The sequence below is a fragment of the Hemiscyllium ocellatum genome, chromosome 5, assembly GCF_020745735.1.
Source record: "Hemiscyllium ocellatum isolate sHemOce1 chromosome 5, sHemOce1.pat.X.cur, whole genome shotgun sequence".
Taxonomy (NCBI): Eukaryota; Metazoa; Chordata; class Chondrichthyes; order Orectolobiformes; family Hemiscylliidae; genus Hemiscyllium; species Hemiscyllium ocellatum.
The window spans coordinates 133,843,654-133,865,694 of NC_083405.1; the positions used below are offsets into that span (position 1 = coordinate 133,843,654).

Sequence of the window (22,041 nt, forward strand, 5' to 3'; positions counted from 1 at the left end):
CTTCAGTTTATTAAACAGTAATCTTTTGCTATACATGCTGTGTCTTTTGGTCCTGCTCCACAACAACATGATGAAGGAGCAGTGCTCCGAAGGCTAGTGCTTCCAAATAAACCTGTTGGACTATTACCTGGTGTTGTGTGATTTTTAACTTGTCTACCCCAGATCAACATCAACTCCTCCACATCATCTCATCATCTTGTACACCTCTATCAAGTTACCTCTCATCCCATTTCTCTGCAATGAGAAAAGAACCAGTGGAGTGCCACAACAGTGACCAGTGAAGTGCCACAAGGATCGGTGCTGGGTTCACTACTATTCTTCATTTATATAAATGATTTGGATGCGAGCATAAGAGGTACAGTTAGTAAGTTTGCAGATGACACCAAAATTGGAGGTGTAGTGGACAGTGAAGAAGATTACCTCAGAGTACAATGGGATCTTGACCAGATGGGCCAATGGGCTGAGAAGTGGCAAATGGAGTTCAATTCAGATAAATGCGAGGTGCTGCATTTTGGGAAAGCAAACCTTAGCAGGACTTATACACTTAATGGTAAGGTCCTAGAGAGTGTTGCTGAACAAAGAGACCTTGGAGTGCAGGTTCATAGCTCCTTGAAAGTGGAGTTGCAGGTAGATAGGATAGTGAAGAAGGTGTTTGATTAGATTCCCTACAGTGTGGAAACAGGGCCTTTGGCCCAACCACTGACCCTCCGAAGAGTAACCCACCCAGACCCATTTCCCTCTGACTAATGCACCTAACACTGTGGGCAATTTAGCATCGCCTATTCACCTGCACATCTTTGGACTGTGAGAGGAAACCGGATTATCCGGAGGAAACCCATGCAGCCTCAGGGAGAATATGCAAACTCCACACAGTCACCCGAGGCTGGAATCGAACCTGGGACCATGGTGCTGTGTGGCAGTAGTGCTAACCACTGAGCCACAGTACCACCTCCTTTATTGGTCAGAGTATTGAGTACAGGAGTTAGGAGGTCATGTTGCGGTTGTACAGGACATTGGTTAGGCCAGTGTTGGAATATTGTGGGCAATTCTGGTCTCCTTCTTGTCGGAACGATGTTGTGAAACCTGAAAGGGTTCAGAAAAATGTACAAGGATGTTGCCAGGGTTGGAGGATTTGAGCTGTAGGGAGAGGCTGAACAGGCTGGGGCTATTTTCCCTGGGAGTGTCGGAGGCTGAGGGTTGACCTTATAGAGGTTTATAGAGGGGCATGGATAGGGTAAATAGACAAAGTATTTTCCCTGGGGTGGCGGAGTCCAAAAGTAGAGAGCAAAGGTTTAAGATGAGAGAGGAAAGATATAAGAGACCTAAGGGGCAACGTTTTCACGCAGAATGTGGTATCTGTGTGGAATGAGCTGCCAGAGGATGTGGTGGAGGCTGGTACAATTGCAAACATTTGAAAGGCATCTGAATGAGTTTATGAATAGGAAGGGTTTGGAGGGATATGGGCTGGGTACTGGCAGGTGGGATAAGATTGGGTTGGGATATCGAGTCGGCATGGACGAGTTGGACTTGAAGGGTCTATTTCTGTGCTGTACATCTGTATGACTTTATAGCCTAGCTCCCTTTCTTTATAAGACGTCCTCCAGTTCAGGCAGCATCCTGGTAAATCTCCTCCAAAGCTTCCCCATCTTTCCTAAAATGAGGCAACCAAAAATGAACACAATATTCCAAGTATGATGGAACCAGGACTCTATAGATCTATAGGGTTTAAATCAGTGGTGCTGGAGACCTCTATTCCTGATGAATGGCTTTTGCCCAAAATGTCAATTTTCCTGCTCCTCGGATCACCCCCCCTCCACCCCAGCCATAGCCATGCTGACTATGTCTATTCAAACATAGTTTTCCAACTGGTCATAAATCCTGTCTCTCAGAATCTTTTCCAGTACTTTGCCCACCACAGACATAAGACTGACTGGTCTGTAATTCCTTATTACCTATCTTGAAGAAGGGAATAATATTTGCCATCCTCCAATCATTTGGCACTTTTCCAGTGGATAGTGAGGGTGCAAAGATCATTCCCCAAGATGCAGCAATCTCTTCTCTCACTTCCTGCAGTAACCTAGGGTATATCCCATCTGGCCCAAGGGATTTATTTATCATCAGTCATGGTTTTTCAAACTTTTCAGCACATCCTCCTTAACATCAATCTGTTCGAGCTGTTTCATGCTGTCCTCAGAAACGTCGAGGTCCCTCTCAGTAGTGAATACTGAAGCAAAGTATTCATTAAAGCCTCCCCTACCACCTCTGACTCCAGACACAAGTTCCCTCCACTACCCTCACTCTGGCCATCCTCTTGTTCCTCACATAAATGTAGAGTTTTGAATACAAATAATGACCCAGCTTCTATAGCTCTCTGCAGTAAAGAATTCCACAGAATCATTACCCTCAGAAGAAATTCATCCTCATCTTTGTTGTAAATCGGTGACCTGTGATTGTGAGATTATGCCCTGCAGTCTTAGACACTCCCACAATGGGAAACAATCTTTTTGTATCTACATTGTCAGGTTCCCTCACAGGGTTGTATGTATCAATAAGGTCACCCCTCATTCTTCTATATTTCAACTCATAAGAAAATCCCACCATCCTAGTATCAGCCTCGTGAACCATCCCTGCACTGCCTCCAATGCTAGTATAATTTTCCTTATCTAAGTTTTTCAGCTGTGATATTGACTAGTGCCTGTATGTGGAATAACTCCACACAGGTTGGAATCCCATCACCAAGTCACCCTTTATTGACATGAGGAAAGGCATTGACACTGATGCAGCTTCTTCAGAGCCAGCTGTCAGAGTGAACAGAACCGCTGACAGTCCTGTTTATGTCTGTCAGCCAGGGCTCCCTGATTCAACCTCATTAACGGTCCCAATCAGGGAATTCATACTCTGAGGTCCATCTGGCTGACCTTGTTACAATCACTACAGTATAGTTCTAGCAGAAGGTCCTTACTTTTATACTCCATTTCCCTTGGAATTAAGACCATTTCCATTATCTGCTAAATTTGAATGCTAGCTTTTTTGTGATTCATTGATCAGGACTCCCAAACATCTTGAGCATTTAAATAGTATTCAGCTCCTCCTCTTCCTACCCAAATGTATAACCTTACATTTCCCCATTTCTCCATTGACCAAGTTTTTGGTCATTTATTTAACCCATCTATATCTCTGTGAAGACTCTGTGTCTTCATCACTACTTGCTTTCCCACCTATTTTTGTGTCATCCACAAACTTGGCTGTAGTGCATTCGTGTCCCTCATCCAAGCCATTAATATAGATGGCAAATTATTGTGGCCCCAGCACTGATCCCCGTGGCACACCATCAGTTCAGGATCAATGACCTCTGTCCATCACAAGGTCAGGAGTGGGAATATCTACTGATTACATAATTGTCAATGTCATTGTAACTCTTCAGATATTGAAGCAGCCTATGTTTCCATGCCGCGAGGTCTGGACAATATACAGGCTGAGACCAACTTGTGTAGCATGTAACGATCACCTGTGACATTCACTGACATTGCCTTGGTAATTCCCCCACCATCAAATTCCTGGGGTTGACCATTGAGCAGAAATTGAACTGGACTAGCCCTATAATTGCAATGGCTACAAGTGAAGCCAGAAGCTAAGAATCCTGCAGCAAATAGGTCTCCTCCTGAGCCTGTCCACAAGGCACAAGTCAGGAATATGCCCAGTTGCCTGGAAGAGTGCAGCTTCACCAACACTCAGAAGTTTGGTACCATCCAGGGCAAAGCAGCACACTTGATTGGCACAACATTCACAAACATTCAGTCTTTCCACGACTGATGCTCAGTAGTACTAGTAGTGTGTACCACCCACAAGATACACTGCAGAAATTCACCAAAGCTCCTTTTGACAGCACACTTCAAAATCACAACCATTCAGTAGGACAACGGCAGCAGATACTTGGGAACACCACCAACCACAATTCTCCCCCACAACCGCCCCCTCCCAGTCAAAGCCACTCACTATCCAGATTTGGAAATATATTGCAATTCCTTAATGTGGCCAGGTCAACGTTCTGAAACTTTCCCAAACGGTATTGTAGGCCTGCCGAGACCAGATACACTGCTCTGGCTCAAGAAGGTAGCCACCCACCATCTTCTCTAAAACAACTAGGGATAGGCATTAAATGGTGGTTCAACCAGTGACATCCACATCCTGTGAATAAACAGAGGACATGAGCAAGGAGGTGATATTGAATTTGTATAAGACACTTGTTAGACCTCAGCGAGGGTATTGTGTACAGTTGCGGGTGCCGTATTATAGAAAAGATGTGAATGCATTGGAGAGAGGGCTGAAGCGATTTACAAGAATGGTTCAGAAACGTGAAACTTCAGTTATGAGGAAAAAAATTGAAGAAATTGGGGCTGTTGATACTGATGAGAAAATAAGGAAGATAAAGGCATGTGGTACATATCGGAAAAATAATAGCAATAGAAATCAGGAAGAATATCTTCAATGCAGGAGAGAGGCTAAGGCTGGAATAAGGAAAGCTAACAGGAAGTATGAGGAAAGGATGGCAGGCTGTGCTAAATAAGTGATAAGATGTTCTTCAAATGTAAGAGATTACTGAAGGATAGAATGGGACCATAGGAAGAAGCAGGGTAAGCAGCTTGCTGAGGTAAAAGGTATGGCAGAGCTACTAAATGAGTAAACACAGAAAGAACTGCAGATGCTATAAATCTGAAACAAAAACTGAATTGCTGGAAAAGCTCAACAAGTCTGGCAGTATCTGTGGAGCGAAATCGGAGTTAACATTTTGTGTCCAGCTGAGGAAAGGTCACTGGACCTGAAACGTTCACTCTTGAATTCTCGCTGTGAAATGAGTACTTTGCTTCTATCTTTACCAAGTTTTTTTTAAAAAGGCAGTGACACTGACCCAGGTGAAAATGTGGGTGTTGAGCAACTGAGCAAGGTAGCGATAGGTCAAGGAGATGTGCTAAAAAGGCTGGCAGCACTCCAGGTTGAGAGTTCCCCAAGGATGCTTCTGAGATTGTTGAGAGGTAAGGGAGCAAATTGCAGAGCTGTTGACAGAAGTTTTCCAGGCCTCCAAACAAGGATTGGTTCCCGGAAACTGGAGGATTGCAAATGTGACACTTTAAGAAAGGTCGAAGATAGCTCCCCCCAGGAAACAACAGACCAGACCTATCAGCTTGACAGCAATAGTTGGAAAACTGGTGGAGACCATAGTACAGGATAAGATAGTTTCTGTATACGTTTAGAGAAAAATAAGCAAGTCAATGTGGCTTTGTCAAGGGCAGATCATGTCTGGTAAATTTAACTGGGTCCCTTAATGAGTTCTTTAATGGCCAGTGGATGAGAGTAGTGCTATGGATCTTGTATATTTGGACTTTCAGAAAGTATTTGGTACAGTGCCAAATGGCAGGTTTGTTAACAAATCCGAAATATTTGGGATTGATGGATTCTTGACATCATGGATTACAAGTTAGGTGTAAAAGAATGGGAACCAGGGTAGGTATAGAACTAGAGTCCTGGCCGGTCTCACTCCTAGGGCTGTATAGAGCTTTAATCTAAATACTTGGGAGTGGGTTCAGTTGTGTGGAAAATTATGGAAAAAGTTGAAGTGGGGGACGGCTCACAGAGGTTATGGAAGTTTCCAGAACTAGTGTTGGGACAGAATATGGAAAGGGTCAGGAATCTAACTTCGGGCACAACAGTTAAGGGGACAACTATGAGAAGTGGGGGCAGTCAATGCCAGACTGAGGGTGTTGTACTTAAATGCACACTGTATACAAAACAAAGTAAATGAGCTTGTAGCAGAGATTGGAATTGGCAGGTACGATTTTGTTCAGGTTTGCAGATGACACAAAATTATTTAGAGAGTGTAGAAGTGGGGCAGCTGCAGAAGGACTTGGACAAGCTAGAGAGTGGGCAAGGAAGTGGCGCGTGGAATATAGTGCAGGAATGTATGAAGTAATGCACCTTGGTAGAAAGGATGGGGAAAGGCTTTGGAAATCTGAAGCATTAAGGGACATGACGGACCTAGTTCTGGATCCTTCTAAGTTTAACATGGCAGTTAAGAAGGCAAATGCAATGTTAGTTTTCATTTCAAGAGGCACAGGATCTAAGAGATACACTGAGACACAGAATATACAGAGACATACTGCTTAGGCTGTATAAGGTTCTGGTCAGACTTCCTTTGGGATATTGTGAGCTGTTTTGGGTCCATATCTAAGAAAAAATGTGCTGGTCTTTGAGTGTGTCCAGAAGAGGTTGACAAGAAAATTCCAGGGATGAAGGGTTTGCCAAATGAGGAGTGATTGAGGACTCTGGGTCTCTACTCAATAGAGTTTAGAAATGGTGGGAACAGGATCTGACGGAAATTTACAGAATATTGAGGGCCTGGATAGAAGAACCATGGAGAAGATGTTTCTGCTAGTAGGAGAGACTAAGACTCGAGGGCACAGCCTCAATGAAGGGATGACCCTTTAGAACAGAGAAGAGGAGGAATATCTTCAGCCAGTGGGTGGTGAATCTGTGGAACTCATTGTCACAGAGGGCTGTGGTGGCCAAGTCATTGAATGTGTTTGGGACAGAGAGAGGGAGGGAGGCTCTTGATTAGTCATGAGATCAAAGGCTACGGGGAGAAGCAGGAGAATGGGTTGAGAACCATCAGCCATGATTGAATGGTGGAGCAGACTTGATGGGCCCAATGGTTAATTCTGCTCCTGTATCTTGTGCATCTTATGCACTTGGGCATTTCTTAGACTGAAGCCTAGTTGAAAGACGCATTCTCCAAGGATCAGTCTTGGGACCCTTGCTTTTTCAGATTTTTATAAGCGATTTGGAGATGGGTGTTGAGGGCAAAATCTCTATTCCTCCTAGTTCAGTATCATCTGCAAATTTAGTGAAATGTAAGGATGATACTGAGTGACTTTCAGAGGGACATCGACAAGTTGGACAAATGGGCAGACACTGGACAAGTGAATCTCAATGCAGAGAAATGTGAGACAATGCATTTTGCTAGAAGAAACACAGAGACAATACAGGCTCAATGGTCCAGCTTTGAGGGGAGTACAGGAGCGGAAGGACCTTGGGATTCACGTTCATAATTCTATGAAGGTGGCTAGGCAAGTTGAATCAGTTGTTAAGAAGTCTTATAGGATCCTTTGGTCTATACATAGAGGCATAAGAGTATAAAAGCAATGAAGTGATGCTACACCTCTACAAATCATTGGTCAGACCACATTTGGAGTATTGTGTTCAGTTCTGGGCACCTTAGATTAGATTAGATTACTTACAGTGTGGGAACAGGCCCTTCGGCCCAACAAGTCCACACTGATCCGCCGAAGCGCACCCACCCAGACCCATTCCCCTACATTTACCCCTGCACCTAACACTATGGGCAATTTTGCATGGCCAATTCACCTAACCTGCACATTTTTGGATTGTGGGAGGAAACCGGAGCACCCGGAGGAAACCCACGCAGACACGGGGAGAATGTGCAAACTCCACACAGTCAGTCGCCTGAGACAGGAACTGAACCCAGGTCTCTGGCGCTGTGAGGCAGCAGTGCTAACCACCGTGCCGCCCATAAATTTAAGGAAAAATGTTAAAGTCCTGGAGAGAATTCAAAGGAGATTTACTAGAATGATGTCAGGAATGAACAATTTTAGATACAAGGAAGATGAGAGAAATTGGGCTTATTCTGCTCGGAGCAGAGGAGATTTAGAGGTGATCTTATTGAGGTGTCCAACATTATGCACAATTTTGACAGTGTTTTCTGGACTAGGCCAGACACTCAAAATACTCTTAAGCGGACAGCCCAGACCATAACTTGGCAATTTGTTTCGGTAAGTGTACAGTGAAAATTACCCGAAGTTAGCTAGGTTGACTACCAGGTTTTAAAACAGACAAACGTTTATTCACAAAATTACACAATGAAGCACAAAAAACCCCTACAGAACTCTGGCTATTCAAATTAGACTTAGTTATGCTGTTCTGAATATACACAACAGTCCCAATAAGTATGGCCCCTTAAAGAAAACAGTAAAAATGGAACAAATGCGTACAGGTTGAAGTTAGAAGGGCAGAAGGAAAGCGAGAGTTTTGCAACCTGTTTCCACCTGTTAAATGGTTAGGGATACTAAATTATAGAATTCTATGTTCCACTTGGAAAAAATAAGACTAATTTCAAAAGTTTTCAAGATATGGAAAAATGTTTATTCTAAGAGTACGGTGAATCTTTGAAATTCTCTATCCCAGAGGACTGTGAAACTCAGTCTTCGAGTTTATTTAAAATAGAGATTGATTAAACTTTTGATTTACCATGGCATAAGAGTTATGAGGATAAAAGGTATTGAAGTGTTCCAACAGCCATGATCGTATTGAATGATAAAGTAGGTTTGACAGTCTGAATGACATCTATTTCTATGTTCCTTTAGAGAAGGAAGTCTGCCTTCCTTACCTGGTCTGGCCTACATTTGATGCCAGACTCTCAGCGGTATGGTTGACTATGAAATGCTTTCTGAAATTTCTCAGTGATCCACTCCATTCAAGGATGGTTTTGGGGTGGGGGAAAGAAAAGGGTGTTTTTTTTTCTTCTGTCTCGTATATCTCTCTTTGAATGTGTTAACAAAGAAAACTAAACCAGATTGAAGATGTGTATCTCGGGTATCCGTTGTTGTGGTTCTGCTCGCCGAGCTGGAAGTTTTTGCTGCAAACGTTTTGTTCCCTGGCTAGGGAACATCATCAGTGCTGTTGGAGCCTCGTGTGAAGCGCTGCTTTGATGTTTCTTCCGGTATTTATAGTGGTTTGTTCTTGCCGCTTCCGGGTGTCAGTTTCAGCTGCAGTGATTTGTATGTGGGGTCCAGGTCGATGTGACACATCGACCTGGCGAGCAGAACCACAACAAAAAACTAAACCAGTAGGGGCCATCCAATTGGCTATAATAAGACTGGAATTTAATGAAAATCAAATAATTTTGACAGTACTCAACAGGTCTTCAAGGAGGAATAGAGAAACATGGTGTAATGTATCAGCTTGGTCCCTCTCCATCTGCATTTCTGTTTTCCTTCTTTATCAGTAAACAAACAGAATGCTGACAGTTCCCTCTTTCCGCAACCCCTTCCTGTGGAATTGTACGAAACAGATGGTTGCATGATGGGAAAACTGGCTAACCCCTGGTTGTCCCATAACACAAGTTCAGACTATTGCAAAGGTCAAAGCATTGCTAACCTCAGCAGGACTCGAAGTAGGCTAAGTGCACATAAACTCTTTAACCTTGCTAGATTAGATTATTTACAGTGTGGAAACAGGCCGTTCGGCCCTACTAGTCCACAACGACCGTCCGAAGAGCAACCCACCCAGACCCATTCCCCTACATTTACCCCTTCACCTAACACTGTGGGCAATTTAGCATGGCCAATTCACCTAACCTGCACGTCTTTGGATTGTGGGAGGAAACCGGAGCACCCGGAGGAAACCCACGCAGACACTGGGAGAATGTGCGAACTCTACACAGACAGTTGCCCAAGGTGGGAGTTGAACCCGGTTCTCTGGCGCTGTGAGGCAATAGTGCTAACCACTGTGCCACCGTGCAGCCCATCTCGGCAGACCTTGATTTGGCTGGCTCCACATAAAATCTGGGATACTGGCTAAGCCCAAATTAAGATATTCCACAGAATCCTCTGAGCCCCAACAAGGATGAAATTATGAGATAATGTATGTGGCACAAGGTTTTGGGAAGTCAATATAATTCAAGGTGAGAGGTGGAAAGTTAAGAGGGATACACACGGCAAGTACTTCACACAGAGGGTGGTGGGTGTTTGGAACGCGTTGCCAGCAGGGGGTGGTAGAGGCAGGCACGGTAGATTCATTTAAGATGCATCTGGACAATTGCATGAGTAGATGGGGAGCAGAGGGATACAGATGCTTAGGAATTGACTGACAGGTTTAGACAGTACATTTGGATCGGCTCAGGCTTGGAGGGCTTGTAAATTTACTTTGGTTCTTGTTCTATAAACCTTGGAAGTAATAACACAGATCAGGATTCAATGTACTGGTATAATGGGTGACTAACCTCTAGTGATAGTTATTGATAGCTGTTGATAACTTTTAAGTATAAAGATTCCTGCTCTTCTCTCTGTAAGCGTGAACTTGTGAGAGAGCCTCCATGCTGTAATCAACTCTTTCTTTTCCAAGTTCAACCACTCTCTGTATAGTTTCCTTGTTAATAAAGACCAATTGTTTTGTTGGACCAAGTTTTGTTGAACTTTTGTTGAGTTTGTTCAGCTGTCACAGTCCTGTAGCTACTTTTAATCCATTTCAACACTCCCCCACTCCCAACTTTTCACAAGTGATTAGGAATGTTGCACTCCTGCCGGGTAATTCGTTTAGGAAACTAATGGCAGAATTGGAAGGGTGGGGGTGGCGTGGTGCAAGCAGAATTGGCAATCCTATCATGTGCATGTGCACAAAAGTAAAATGTTCAAAAAAGGTCGGGTGTTCTCATCCTTCATGTGACTTTTGTTTAGCCAACAATGTTTTTAACTGGCAAATCCTCGATGGTCTGTTTAATTGCTGGGCTTTTCTTCTCAGGGTGGAGATATGAATGAACTGCGACGGCACATTTATGCTGACACTGTGGATTATTATACAGTCAAGAAACTGGTACAGAAAGTATTCCAACCCTGTAAATGCCGTCAAATTTATCAGAAACAGCAGGTCGTCAGTGTAAGTCTCATGCTTCAGTGATTATTTATTTTTCTTCTTTACTCCCCGCCCCCATTTTCATCACAGGTCAACTCTCTAATATAGCTCTCAGTGCAACACTGAACCACATTTATATACATTTCAAACGTCTGGCATATTTTGGCTGTTTTATCTGGGGAAAGATTAGAACCATGAAAGACCTGACAAATTGGTTAAATTGTTAATCGTAAATGTCAAGAGAACAAGCAAGTTTCCAGAATGACCTGACTAGTGATGGAGCAGCAGTTATTTCCACAGTTAATGACTGTCACCTTTAAAGGGATCAATTAACATTCCAAAGCTAATGCAATACAAGTTTCCAAGATCACCAAATTTTAGCAGTGGAGTATTATTTGCAAATTTGTGAATAATATTTGTAAATGGACTGTATGCTGCAAAATATGGGTGTTGGAGATGAAACCCAAGATCAACCATGATCTAGAGAATTTGGAGCAGGCTCGTTGGACCAAGTTGCCAAATCCAGCTCTTAATTATTTCTGTTCTATCGACTGCTAGACCTATTTAAACACACGTGACTGTGAAGTATGTTTAATTGCTGGAAAAACTCAGCAACTCTAGCAGCATCTGTGGAGACAAAGCAGAATTAACATTGTGGGTCCAGTGACCGACCTTCAGAGTTGATTTTAGCTTGGTAAAGGTTGGTTTATATGCTGAAGATGGAGTGGGGAAAAAGGGGGAGACTTAAATGATAGGTGAAGCCCAGAGAGAGAAAACCAATTGGACAGACAAAGGACTGGATAAAGGTCAGCCTGGGGGCCATTAGGAGTTGACAATAGGATGGTTGTGATAGGAGACCATATGATGACAAAGCCTAGTGTTGGAGAGAGAACAAGAACCTGGGAGAAGGACTACAGGACCTAAAATTATTGAACTCAATATGAGTCTTGAACATAATCACACAACACCAGGTTATAATCCAACAGGTTTATTCGGAAGCACTATGCTCCTTCGTCGGGTGGTTGTGGAGCATAGAGATGTTGACCAGGAAGCACCATGGTGTGTTGAAGCAGCAGTTGACTAAAAAGATGTAGTGAGAGAATAGTGCCATCGGTGATCAGGTGTTTTTTTTTAGGTGTCTGATTTCCTGAAATAATGTATCATTATAGCTTAATAAAAGCAAATTAATGCGGATTCTGGAATCTGAAACCAAAAGAGAAAATGCTGGAAAATCTCAGCAGATTTGGCAGCATCTGTAAGGAGAGAAAAGAGCCGACGTTTTGAGTCTAACTGACCCTTTGTCAGGCCTGCTGAGATTTTCCAGCGTTTTCTCTTTTGGTATCATTGTAGCTTGTTTGATTTTACATTGGAGATCCAGATGGTGAGATTCCTGTGTTTTTTTTTCCTCCTTCATGACAGTGTAGGGCCATCACAGATGATGAGTTGCTGGAAATGCCTGACCCATCTGAGGAGCTGCCCCCTGAAGGAGCTCAGCCCCTCAAAGAATTTGAAGGAAGTTCTCCAAGGGTGTGCCACAGGCACGAGAGGGCAATATCAATCCAGAAAACTGTGGAGATGTTAGATCTCCGAGAGGAAGGTAGGTGGCAATGCTTCTCCCAGTGTTAACTTGTCTGTGGCTGGATATCAGACTTCAAAATAACCCACTATATATTACATATAAAACAACAGGAACTGAACTAGACCTGAATATTGGCTGTACTTTTCACCAGCGTTCTAAGTTTTGGAGTGCCCACGTTCTTGGTGTAAGCAGGTTGCCGCAGGAATGTAGTGTTGGTTTTCCATCACTGGTTCCAAGACATGGATGACTCGGGCACATTTCTGTTTAACTTGCAGGAATTGAAACTTTGCTCTGTTACCTGGAGCTGCACCCCCAGCAGTGGGTAGAGTTGATGCACCCAACCTTTTCAACCTGTCGCCTCCAGTGTTACAGTGGACCCGTGCAACTGAGAAGCACAGCAAGAAGGTAAACATTGTTCCCATTATCATCGGTGATGGTGGCTGAAGGTAATGACTCTGAAGTGTAATGCTGAATGAGAGAGGATTTCATTGCAGAGTTGACTGGAATTCCTTGGAAAAGAAAAGATTGAGACTCTGTATCAATTAAAAACAAGTTATGTGACAAAACAAAGTCCTTGAAAAGCGCAGCAGGTCAGGCAGCATCCAAAGAGCAGGAGAATCGACGTTTCAGGCATGAGCTCTTCCTCATTCCTGAAGAAGGACTTATGCCTGAAATGTCGATTCTCCTGTTCCTTGGATGCTGCCTGACCTGCTGCGCTTTTCCAGCAACACATTTTCAGCTCTGGTCCCCAGCATCTGCAGTCCTCACTTTCTCCTAAAACAAAGTCCTGACCTATCACAGTGTATTGGTGCAGTCACGTAGGTATGAGATGAACCTGTCTGGTTCCAATTGAATCGGTATAAAATCAGTGTCATGTCAGGGCTGCAGAATGTCCTGCAAGCTTTTTGATACCAAATAATAATGATAAGTTGTCATGAGTGGGGCAGCATTGATCAAGTTTTTACTCTGTTTCAGTCCATGCTCCTACCACCTTGTGTCTTCACACACAGCCTTGACTCTTTCAACCACAGTTGACACTTGTATCGAATCTTTAGCATCAGAAAACTTTCCAATGCATCCAAGACTTGCTGCACCTGATGCTTTGTGACCTTTTGCAGTTCCTCCCCATCCTGTCAACCGGCATTTCAATGTAAATTCTGCGCAGTTTTCAGATTTACTTGAAGCTGAAGTCATTGTTTGTGAAAAAAGGCATCAGGTTTCTCTGCTGGAATAACTGTAACTCTTGGCCATAACAGCAGGTGACATTAACAACCTCGGGGTTAGGGTCAATCAAATACAGTGTCAGTGACCTTTAAACATCATCTTGCACAAGGAAATCTGGGGAATTGGAGTAGTGTCCCACAGTTCTGACTGTGGCAACTATTAGCTCCTTACAAATCAAAGGGAAAATTTCAAACTTGCATTGTTTCATCCCAAAGACAAAGGTGACCTAAATTTGGGAATCAGTCTCCTAGGAATTGATGATTACTCCTCCTTTGAAATCAGCTTTTGGAAGGTCCAGTTTCTAGTTCTGGCAAGGTAGTGATGTATGGGATTCTCCTGGAATTCCTGTAACATTTTATCTGGAGAAGAGAACAGCAAACCGAATTCTTCTGTATCAATCTTGATTTCGGGCAGAACCAGAGTAGATGGCGGCACGGTGGCACAGTGGTTAGCACTGTTGCCTCACAGTGCCAGGGACCCAGGTTCAATTCCAGCCTCGGGTGACTGTCTGTGTGGAGTTTGCATATTCTCCCCGTGTCTGCGTGGGTTTCCTCTGGGTGTTCCGGTTTCCTCCCACAGTCCAAAGATGTGCGGGTCAGGTAAATTGGCCATGCTAAATTGGCCGTAGTGTTAGGTAAGGGGTAAATGTAGGGGTATGGGTGAGCAGCGCGGTGTCGGGCCGAGCAGCGCGGTGTCGGGCCGAGCAGCGCGGTGTCGGGCCGAGCAGCGCGGTGTCGGGCCGAGCAGTGCAGTGTCGGGCCGAGCAGTGCAGTACCAGGTAATTCGACGTTTCGGGCCAGAGCCCCAGATTCCTGATGAAGGGCTCTGGCCTGAAATGTCGAATTTCCTGTTCCTTGGATGCTGCCTGACCTGCTGTGCTTTAACCAGCAACACATTTTCAGCTGTGATCTCCAGCATCTGCAGACCTCATTTCTTACCCGTAGTGTTAGGTGCACTAGTCAGGCGGGAAATGGGTCTGGGTGGGTTACCCTTCGGAGGGTCGGTGTGGACTGGTTGGGCTGTAGGGAATCTAATCTAATCAAGGGTTTAGTCCCCTTGCAAGTTCCTGTCCTTGCCCAACATATCTATTGCAAACCTCTTGTTGCATAGGAATCTAAGCACCACAACAATAACTAAATCACTGAGCATGTTGAAGCTTTGACATTCGAGGAGGCTGGTCATGTTTAATTTCTGCCTGTTGTTTAATTGAAGATGTCCTCCTATAGCTGTGGCTCTCGCCAAAGAGCGCCTGCGTGGTGTGGATCATACCCACTCCAATTCAGTTGAGTTTGATGTGGTGGAACTGGCTGATTCAATGGGATGGGAACTACTGCCAGTTAAACGAGAACTAAGGCAACTGCAGTGGACAACTCAATCCAGGCAAGGTGAGTAAGTGAGTTTGGGTGGAGCTGAGGACCTCTTCGAGAATAGAGCATAATGCTGAGATTCCTCTCCTCCGAGTCTTGCATGCAAAATATCTGCTTCTATTTTCTCTCAATTTTTGCTACGCAAACCACCTCTTTCTATTTTCCCATTTTTTGACAGTATTTCCCATCCGTTCCATTAAGTCCTTCAGCTCTGGGAGCTGGGAGATGTCATGTCATGTTATTTGAGATTTTAAATCATGACTGTAAAAGCTGTATACCCACCAACTATAGAATTTTCCCACTACTACTATTGGATAATGACGTCCTTGGATGATGATGTCAGCTTGTACGAGAGGGCATAACTACAAATTGAGGGATAATAGATTTAAGATTGATGTCAGAGGCAGGTTCTTTACACAGAGAGTGGTAAGGGTGTGGAATGCCCTACCTGCATGGGATAGTGTAGGAGACAAGCTGAGAATAGTTCATAGGTCAGTGCAACATCGAGGGCTGAAGGGCCGGTTCTGCGCTGTATTGTTCTATGTTCTATAAGACCATAAGATGTAGCAGCAGAATAGACCATTCACCGCATCGAGTCTGCTCCATCATTCTATGTGATTATGGCAGATCTGATAGACCCCTAACTCCACTTTTCTACCTTTACCAGTAATCTTTGATTACGTTACTAATTCAAAATCTGTCTCAGCCTTGAATGTACTTAATGACTCAGTTTGACAGCCCTATCCGATAAAGAATTCCACAGATTCACTACTCTCTGGCAAGAGATTCCTCTTATTAGTGATAGCAGAGGTATGGGGGGGATATGGGCCAAGAGCAGGCAGGTAGGACTAATGTAGTTTGAGATTATGTTCGGCAGAGACTAGTTGAACCGAAGGGTTTGTTTCCGCACTGTATGACTCTGACTTCCAAAGGTTATTGACTCTCCTTTTCACGTAAGCTACACGTTTTCTTTCTAGTACCCTGGTTGTCTTTAATGAAGAGTGAAATTTGGAAATATTCTTTGTGCAAAGGATGGTAGCAGTCTGGAACTCAATTGCTGTTAATCAAGTGTGAACATTAAATCTGAGATTGATAACTTTTGTTAACCCAATGTGTTGAGGGATGTGGAGAAAAAGCTATATACACTCCCTCAGGTTGCCCATCAGCCATGATTTGATTGAATGGTGGAACAGATTGATGGGTTGACATGGCCTGCTCCTATATTACTGTATCCCAGGTTGAATACCCTTGTTTATGATTCTTTCATTGTCTACATTATTGCTGTGTTTTGGACAATCCCATTCCGTAAGATGTTTGTTTTTCATTTTCCTCCTTTTTAATGCAGTCTCTGAATTATATTTAGAACATCGAACATTACAGCGCAGTACAGGCCCTTTGGCCCTTGATATTGCACTGACCTGTCATACCAATCTGAAGCCCAGCTAACCTACACTATTCCATGTACGTCCACATGTTTGTCCAATGGCGATTTTAATGTACTTAAAGTTAGTGAATCTACTACCATTGCAGACAAAGCATTCCATATCCTTACTACTGTCTAAGTAAAGAAACTACCTCTGACATCAGTCCTATATCTATCACCCCTCAATTTAAAGCTATGCTCCCTCCTGCTCGCCATCAACATACTTGGAAAAAGGATCTCCCTGTCCACCCTATCTAACCCTCTGTTTATCTTGCATGTCTCTGTTAAGTCACCTCTCAACCTTCTTCTCTCCAACGAAAACAGCCTCAAGTCCCTCAGCCTTTCCTCGTAAGACCTTCCCTCCATACCAGGCAACATCCTAGTAAATCTCTTGTGCACCCTTTCCAAAGCTTCCACATCCTCCTTATAATGTGGTGACCAGAACTGTAGCTGACAATGTGTTGCTGGAAAAGCGCAGCAGGTCAGGCAGCATCCAAGGAGCAGGAGAGTCGACATTTCGGGCCTGAGTCTTTCTTCAGGGATTCCTGAAGAAGGGCTCAGGCCCGAAATGTTGATTCTCCTGCTCTTTGGATGCTGCCTGACCTGCTGCGCTTTTCCAGCAACACATTTTCAGCTCTAATCTCCAGCATCTGCAGTCCTCACTTTCTCCTGACCAGAACTGTACACAATACTCCAAGTGCGGCCGCATTTGTTGAACATGTTTCATTGAATCTTCTTAATGTTTCTTCTGGAAACCTTTCCTGTGTGGTCTTATTGCCAGGTACAGCTATCTAACCTTCTGCTTGAATAATTCAGCACGCTGGTACTTTCTGAAATGTGCTTTTGAATACTTTTGGCTCATACCGTTTTGTGAAAGGTGCATACTTCACTACCATAGATCCTTATCCTGATTGTACAGCTACACAATCCTTTATCCGAAATCCTTGGTGCCAGTTGTTTCAGATTTCAGAATAAATGACATTTTCACAGTGAAATAAAAAAGAATTACCGAACAGCAGACCCACTTGCAACTAGTACAAGCGCTGAGACACAGTTAATGTCTGCCAGTGCTGGGCCATGCTGCTGCGTCACGTCTAAGTGACGTTGGTGGGGAGGGGAACCCTTCCCAATGAAGGGCCTTTACCCGAAACATCGACTTTCCTGCTCCTCGGATGCTGTCTTGACCGGCTGTGCTTTTCCAGCACCACACTCTCGAGAGGATGGGAACTTGGGCCACCTGTTCACATGCCAGACAACCTTGTTATGCAGAAAAAAGTCTTCACAAGAGAAACTTCGAATTTGGAGTTTTTCGGATTTTGAACTTTTGGGTAAAGGGTTGGGTACCTGTACCATGCTCCTAAGTTCTAGGTTTGTCTAGACTTAATTAAGTAGAGCATGTTTTCACTTAGCTGCCAGGCTGAAGGATATGAAACCTTCCCTGTCTTCACTGATGTCAATAGGCAACTCTCTTTCAATATAACCTGTCATAATCTGGTTTGTACTAACCAATCATTTACTGAGGAATTCACTCTATGTTCTTCGCCATTCTAGTTAGTTCATTTTTCAGCTGCTGTTAATTTGAATGATTGATCACACATGCGGTTTGCAACACAGCCATTAACTGCTGGTCGAGACAAACCTGCTGTCTCCCTTACAGTATCTAGATAGTATGGATGCTGCTGGAAATCGGAAAATATTCAGTGGATCATTCAGTGTTTGTGAGAGAAATGGAGTTCATATTACAGGTCATAGACCTTTCATTAAAGTTGATGTTTCCCTTTGGCTAAAATTCACTTTGTCGGGATCTTGCTCAGTCAGCTTTGATTTTTGTCGATTTTTTTTAAACTCTGTTGATAGGGTTTCAAGGCACAGGGAAGAGTGGCATACTTGTGGAATTCAGTAACCTGTCCTTCCACTTCCGATCCTATGGAGATCTTGACCATGAGGAACTGGATGCAGTTTGTAGGTTCCTGCATCAACGAGTACTGGCTCATGAAAAGACTGCGCTGTGTCACCTCAAAGCTTGCTTCAAGTCATTCCACAGGTGGGTATCATCTGTCCAGAAGAGCACAGGTTAGGGTCTTCAAAAGACGGTCTTGAATTCATTACAGAACAAATGGAAACTGTTCATCCCATTGACTTCATGTATAGCAACTCAATTTGTCCAATTTTGTCACATTGTCCTCATAACCCTATAAGTTTGCTTCCTTTGAATGCACATCTATTTCATTATGAAAATACACATGGTCTCTACTTCCATCATTTTCTTGCCACTGATCTCCCATTGCCAGTTGCTAAGGAGAAGGGCAGAGGTTGCATGATAACCTACAATTTCACTTCCTGGCCCCACACCATCTTGAATTGGGACTATATTGCCATTGTTCTCATTAGGTTAAAGTCCTAGAAATCTCTTTCCAACAGCAATGTCATAAAAAAAATTAGGAACAGGGCACGGCATTCAGTCTGTCGAGCCATTCTGTATGACCTAACACTTTTACCCACCCCATCTCAATAAGCTTGTATGTCATTGGTAATCATAAATGGATTAAACTCTTCCTTAAATATACTCAGAGCTTCCACAACCCTCTGAGGTGGAGAATTCCAAAGATTCGCAACTTTGAGTCAAACAAACTCTTCTCATCTCTGACTGAAGTGGAATCCTCATTTTTTTAGATTCTGCCAACTGATTCTCGACTCTCCTCTAGAGGAAACATTTTAATTGCATCTACCTTGTCAATTTCTTCAAGTATTTGTAAGTTTCAATGAGATCTCCTTCTCATTCTTTGAAACTCAAGAAAACAGAGCCAGTTTACTCAAGCTGTCTTCATAAGATAGTCCCATCATCCCAGGAACAAAACTTGTGAACCTATTTGCACTCCCCCAGGAATGAAAAGCTTAACATGAGATACTGGATATTGCTGTCAGTACTCCTGGCACAGTCTAACCAAGCCCCTTTGCAATTGAAGAAAGAATTCAGTACTCCTGTACTTAAATCCTTTTGTATTAAAGGAAAACACTCCATTAGCTTTCATATGGTTTGCTGTTTGTAGCCTTCCGTGATTTATCAACAAGGTCACCTTGGTCCCTTTATACAACCACACCTTTCAACCTCTCTTACCTTTTAAGAAGTGCTGTGCATTTCTGCTTCTCCTGCCAAACTGGATAACCTCATACTTTCTACATTATATTCTATGTGCCATGTTCTTGCCTGTTCACTAGGTTTGTCCAAATTCACCTGAAGCCACTTTCCATCTTCCTCACAATCTGCAGCAGTTTAAGAAGGCCCCTGACCGCCACCATCTCAAAGGAAATTAGAAGTTGGCAGTAAATGCTGGCCTTGCCAGTAACATCTACATCACAAGAATGATTTTTTTACAAAAGACTTTCCTTCCCAAAACCTTAAATCATTGTCCCTCATCCTTGTGTTATTATCTAAAGGAAGTGCCTTTTCCGTGTCATTATCAGCTTGTGAGTACGTCTGTCCACCTCGCGAACTCCATGTCACTGGTCTGGGCTTCTGGGGGCCTTTGTTTGGATGATGAGCCCAATCCTAGAGCCGCAGCTATGGCCACATGTTTGGCAGGTATTTCCAGGCGGTGGGAGTGATGTTCTTGACTTTGACTGCTGGCATTCCTATCTCTATTTCATTTAAGACCATAAGACATGGGAGCGGAAATTAGGCTATTCAACCCATTGAGTCTGCTCAGCCTTGGTAAGTTTCTCAACCCCATTCTCCTGCTTTCTCCCTGTAACCCTCGATCCCCTTGACAACCAAGAACCTATCTATCTCAATCTTAAATATACTGAATGACCTGGCCTCCACAGCCTTCTATAACAATGAATTCCAAAGACTCAGCACACTCTGGCTGAAGAAGTTTCTCTTTATCTCCATTCTAAAAGGTCTTCCCTTTATTCTAAAGCTGTGCCCTTGGATCCTACTCTCCTGCCAGTGGAAACATCTGCCCAACACCCACTCTGTTAGGTCATTCAGTATTCTATAAGTTTCAGTCAGATCCCCCCTTATCCTTCTAAACTCCATCGAGTATAGACCCAGACTCGTTAAGCTTTTCATTTCTGGGACCATTCTTGGGAACCTCCTCTGAACACGTTCCAGGGCGAGTGCATCCTCCCTGAGATATCGAGCCCAAAATTGTGCACAATACTCCAAACGTGGTGTGACCAGATGTATTTCTGTACTTCTTGCTAGTGATTATTCTCAAAACAAGGTATCCCTCATACAGGAACTGCCTCTTAGTTGGTTCCTTTTGAACAAGGATCTCTCCCATGTTGATGTGAATGTTACATTTCTTGAGGAACTTGTATACCATACCTGAACCTGCCATAATCAAGTACATCTCTATCAAATCTCCACTCAATGTCCTTTGGCCGAGGGTACCCCTAGATTACTGAACCAAATTTTGTGTCTAAATAGTACCCCCTGCCATGAAACCATGCTGGTTCCCTCTTCATATACTCTCTCAAGGACCTTTACATGCTTTCTGAGGTGGCACATCACTTCTTAAAGTAAAGTACTTGGAAAAGTGAGTGTCATTCTGTAACAATCTCTTGCTTGTATATACAGGTGACTTGTACGAAATAAGGTCCTCAAATAAGTGAGTGACAAAGAAGAGTGAAAGCCAAAGGAGGTGGCCATTATCCTGAAGTAGGCCATTGGATGATTGACCTTGCTCCTCACTGGCTTGCGTACTGATAATTCCATTAACTAAACTTGGACTGGATTCATCAGATTACTCTTCGTTAATGCTGAAAGTGTGGTATTTGTTAAGCCATTTTAATTAAGGACCAATTACTGTTTCTCTCTTTACTCCCTCTCCTCTCTCTCTCTCACTCTGTCTCTCTCTGTCTCTGTCTCTCTCTCTCTCTCTCTGATTTTCTCTCTGTCTCTCTCTCTCTCTCTCTCTCTCTCTGTCTCTCTCGTCTGTCTGTCTGTCTCTCTCTGTCTCTGTCTCTCTCTCTCTTCTGTCTATCTGTCTGCCTCTCTCTGTTTCTCGCTCTCTCCCTCTTTCTTTCTCTCTCCCTGTCTTACAGTGTGGCCTTTAAGAACTGTAGCATCTGTGCAGATGCTGTTTCTATGGAGAAGAGCTCACGATTAAAACAGGTGCTGAAAGAATATTTTGACCAGAAAAATGACCAGAGTCAAAGCGCAAATTACCCAGAAGGCTGGGAGGACGACCTGACCAGAGCAAAGGTTTGTACAGGCCCAGAGCTTTTTATGGTGCTGTTTGATATTTAAAAATGAACTGAGTGAAGAATGCATCTCCAACGTTATTTATTAGAACCCATTTATTAAAACTTGAAAAATTTGTTTCTGTTCTTTCAGTGCTGAACCCTAATGGAATTGGAGTGAATTTGTAACTCCATTGGCTCATTTTGGCCACATTAGGTTCTGAGGTCCATTACTTTTGTAACTAAAATGGGTTTGACAATTGAGAACGTTGTTGGCACTGACAAGTTGCAGTGAGTGTTATGATAGTTGGAGATGGAACACGGTTCAAATTAGTTCCTAAGGGCTATGAGTAAAAAGTGAGGTATGCAGATGCTGGAGATCAGAGCTGAAAATGTGTTGCTGGTTAAAGCGCAGCAGGTCAGGCAGCATCCAAGGAGCAGGAAATTTGACGTTTCGGGCAAAAGCCCTTCCCAACACAACTCATGTCAGCAATCTCAGCCATTTCCTGATGAGAACAGCTAAGTGTGACCAATGGAAGATAATTGCCTCATACCAAAGA

The 22,041-nt window shown here is 43.5% G+C and overlaps 1 protein-coding gene across 1 annotated transcript in view; it reads left to right on the forward strand.

Annotated features, from left to right (window-relative positions):
- The window catches only part of recql4 (RecQ helicase-like 4), an 80,287-nt gene that overhangs the window by 54,350 nt on the left and 3,896 nt on the right, over positions 1 to 22,041 (forward strand). Inside the window, exons 18-23 of the mRNA XM_060825219.1 lie at positions 10,591 to 10,725; positions 12,121 to 12,298; positions 12,556 to 12,685; positions 14,717 to 14,889; positions 18,152 to 18,338; positions 21,344 to 21,503. Coding sequence (XP_060681202.1) covers positions 10,591 to 10,725; positions 12,121 to 12,298; positions 12,556 to 12,685; positions 14,717 to 14,889; positions 18,152 to 18,338; positions 21,344 to 21,503 — 963 coding nt within the window. The remainder of the gene's footprint in view (positions 1 to 10,590; positions 10,726 to 12,120; positions 12,299 to 12,555; positions 12,686 to 14,716; positions 14,890 to 18,151; positions 18,339 to 21,343; positions 21,504 to 22,041) is intronic.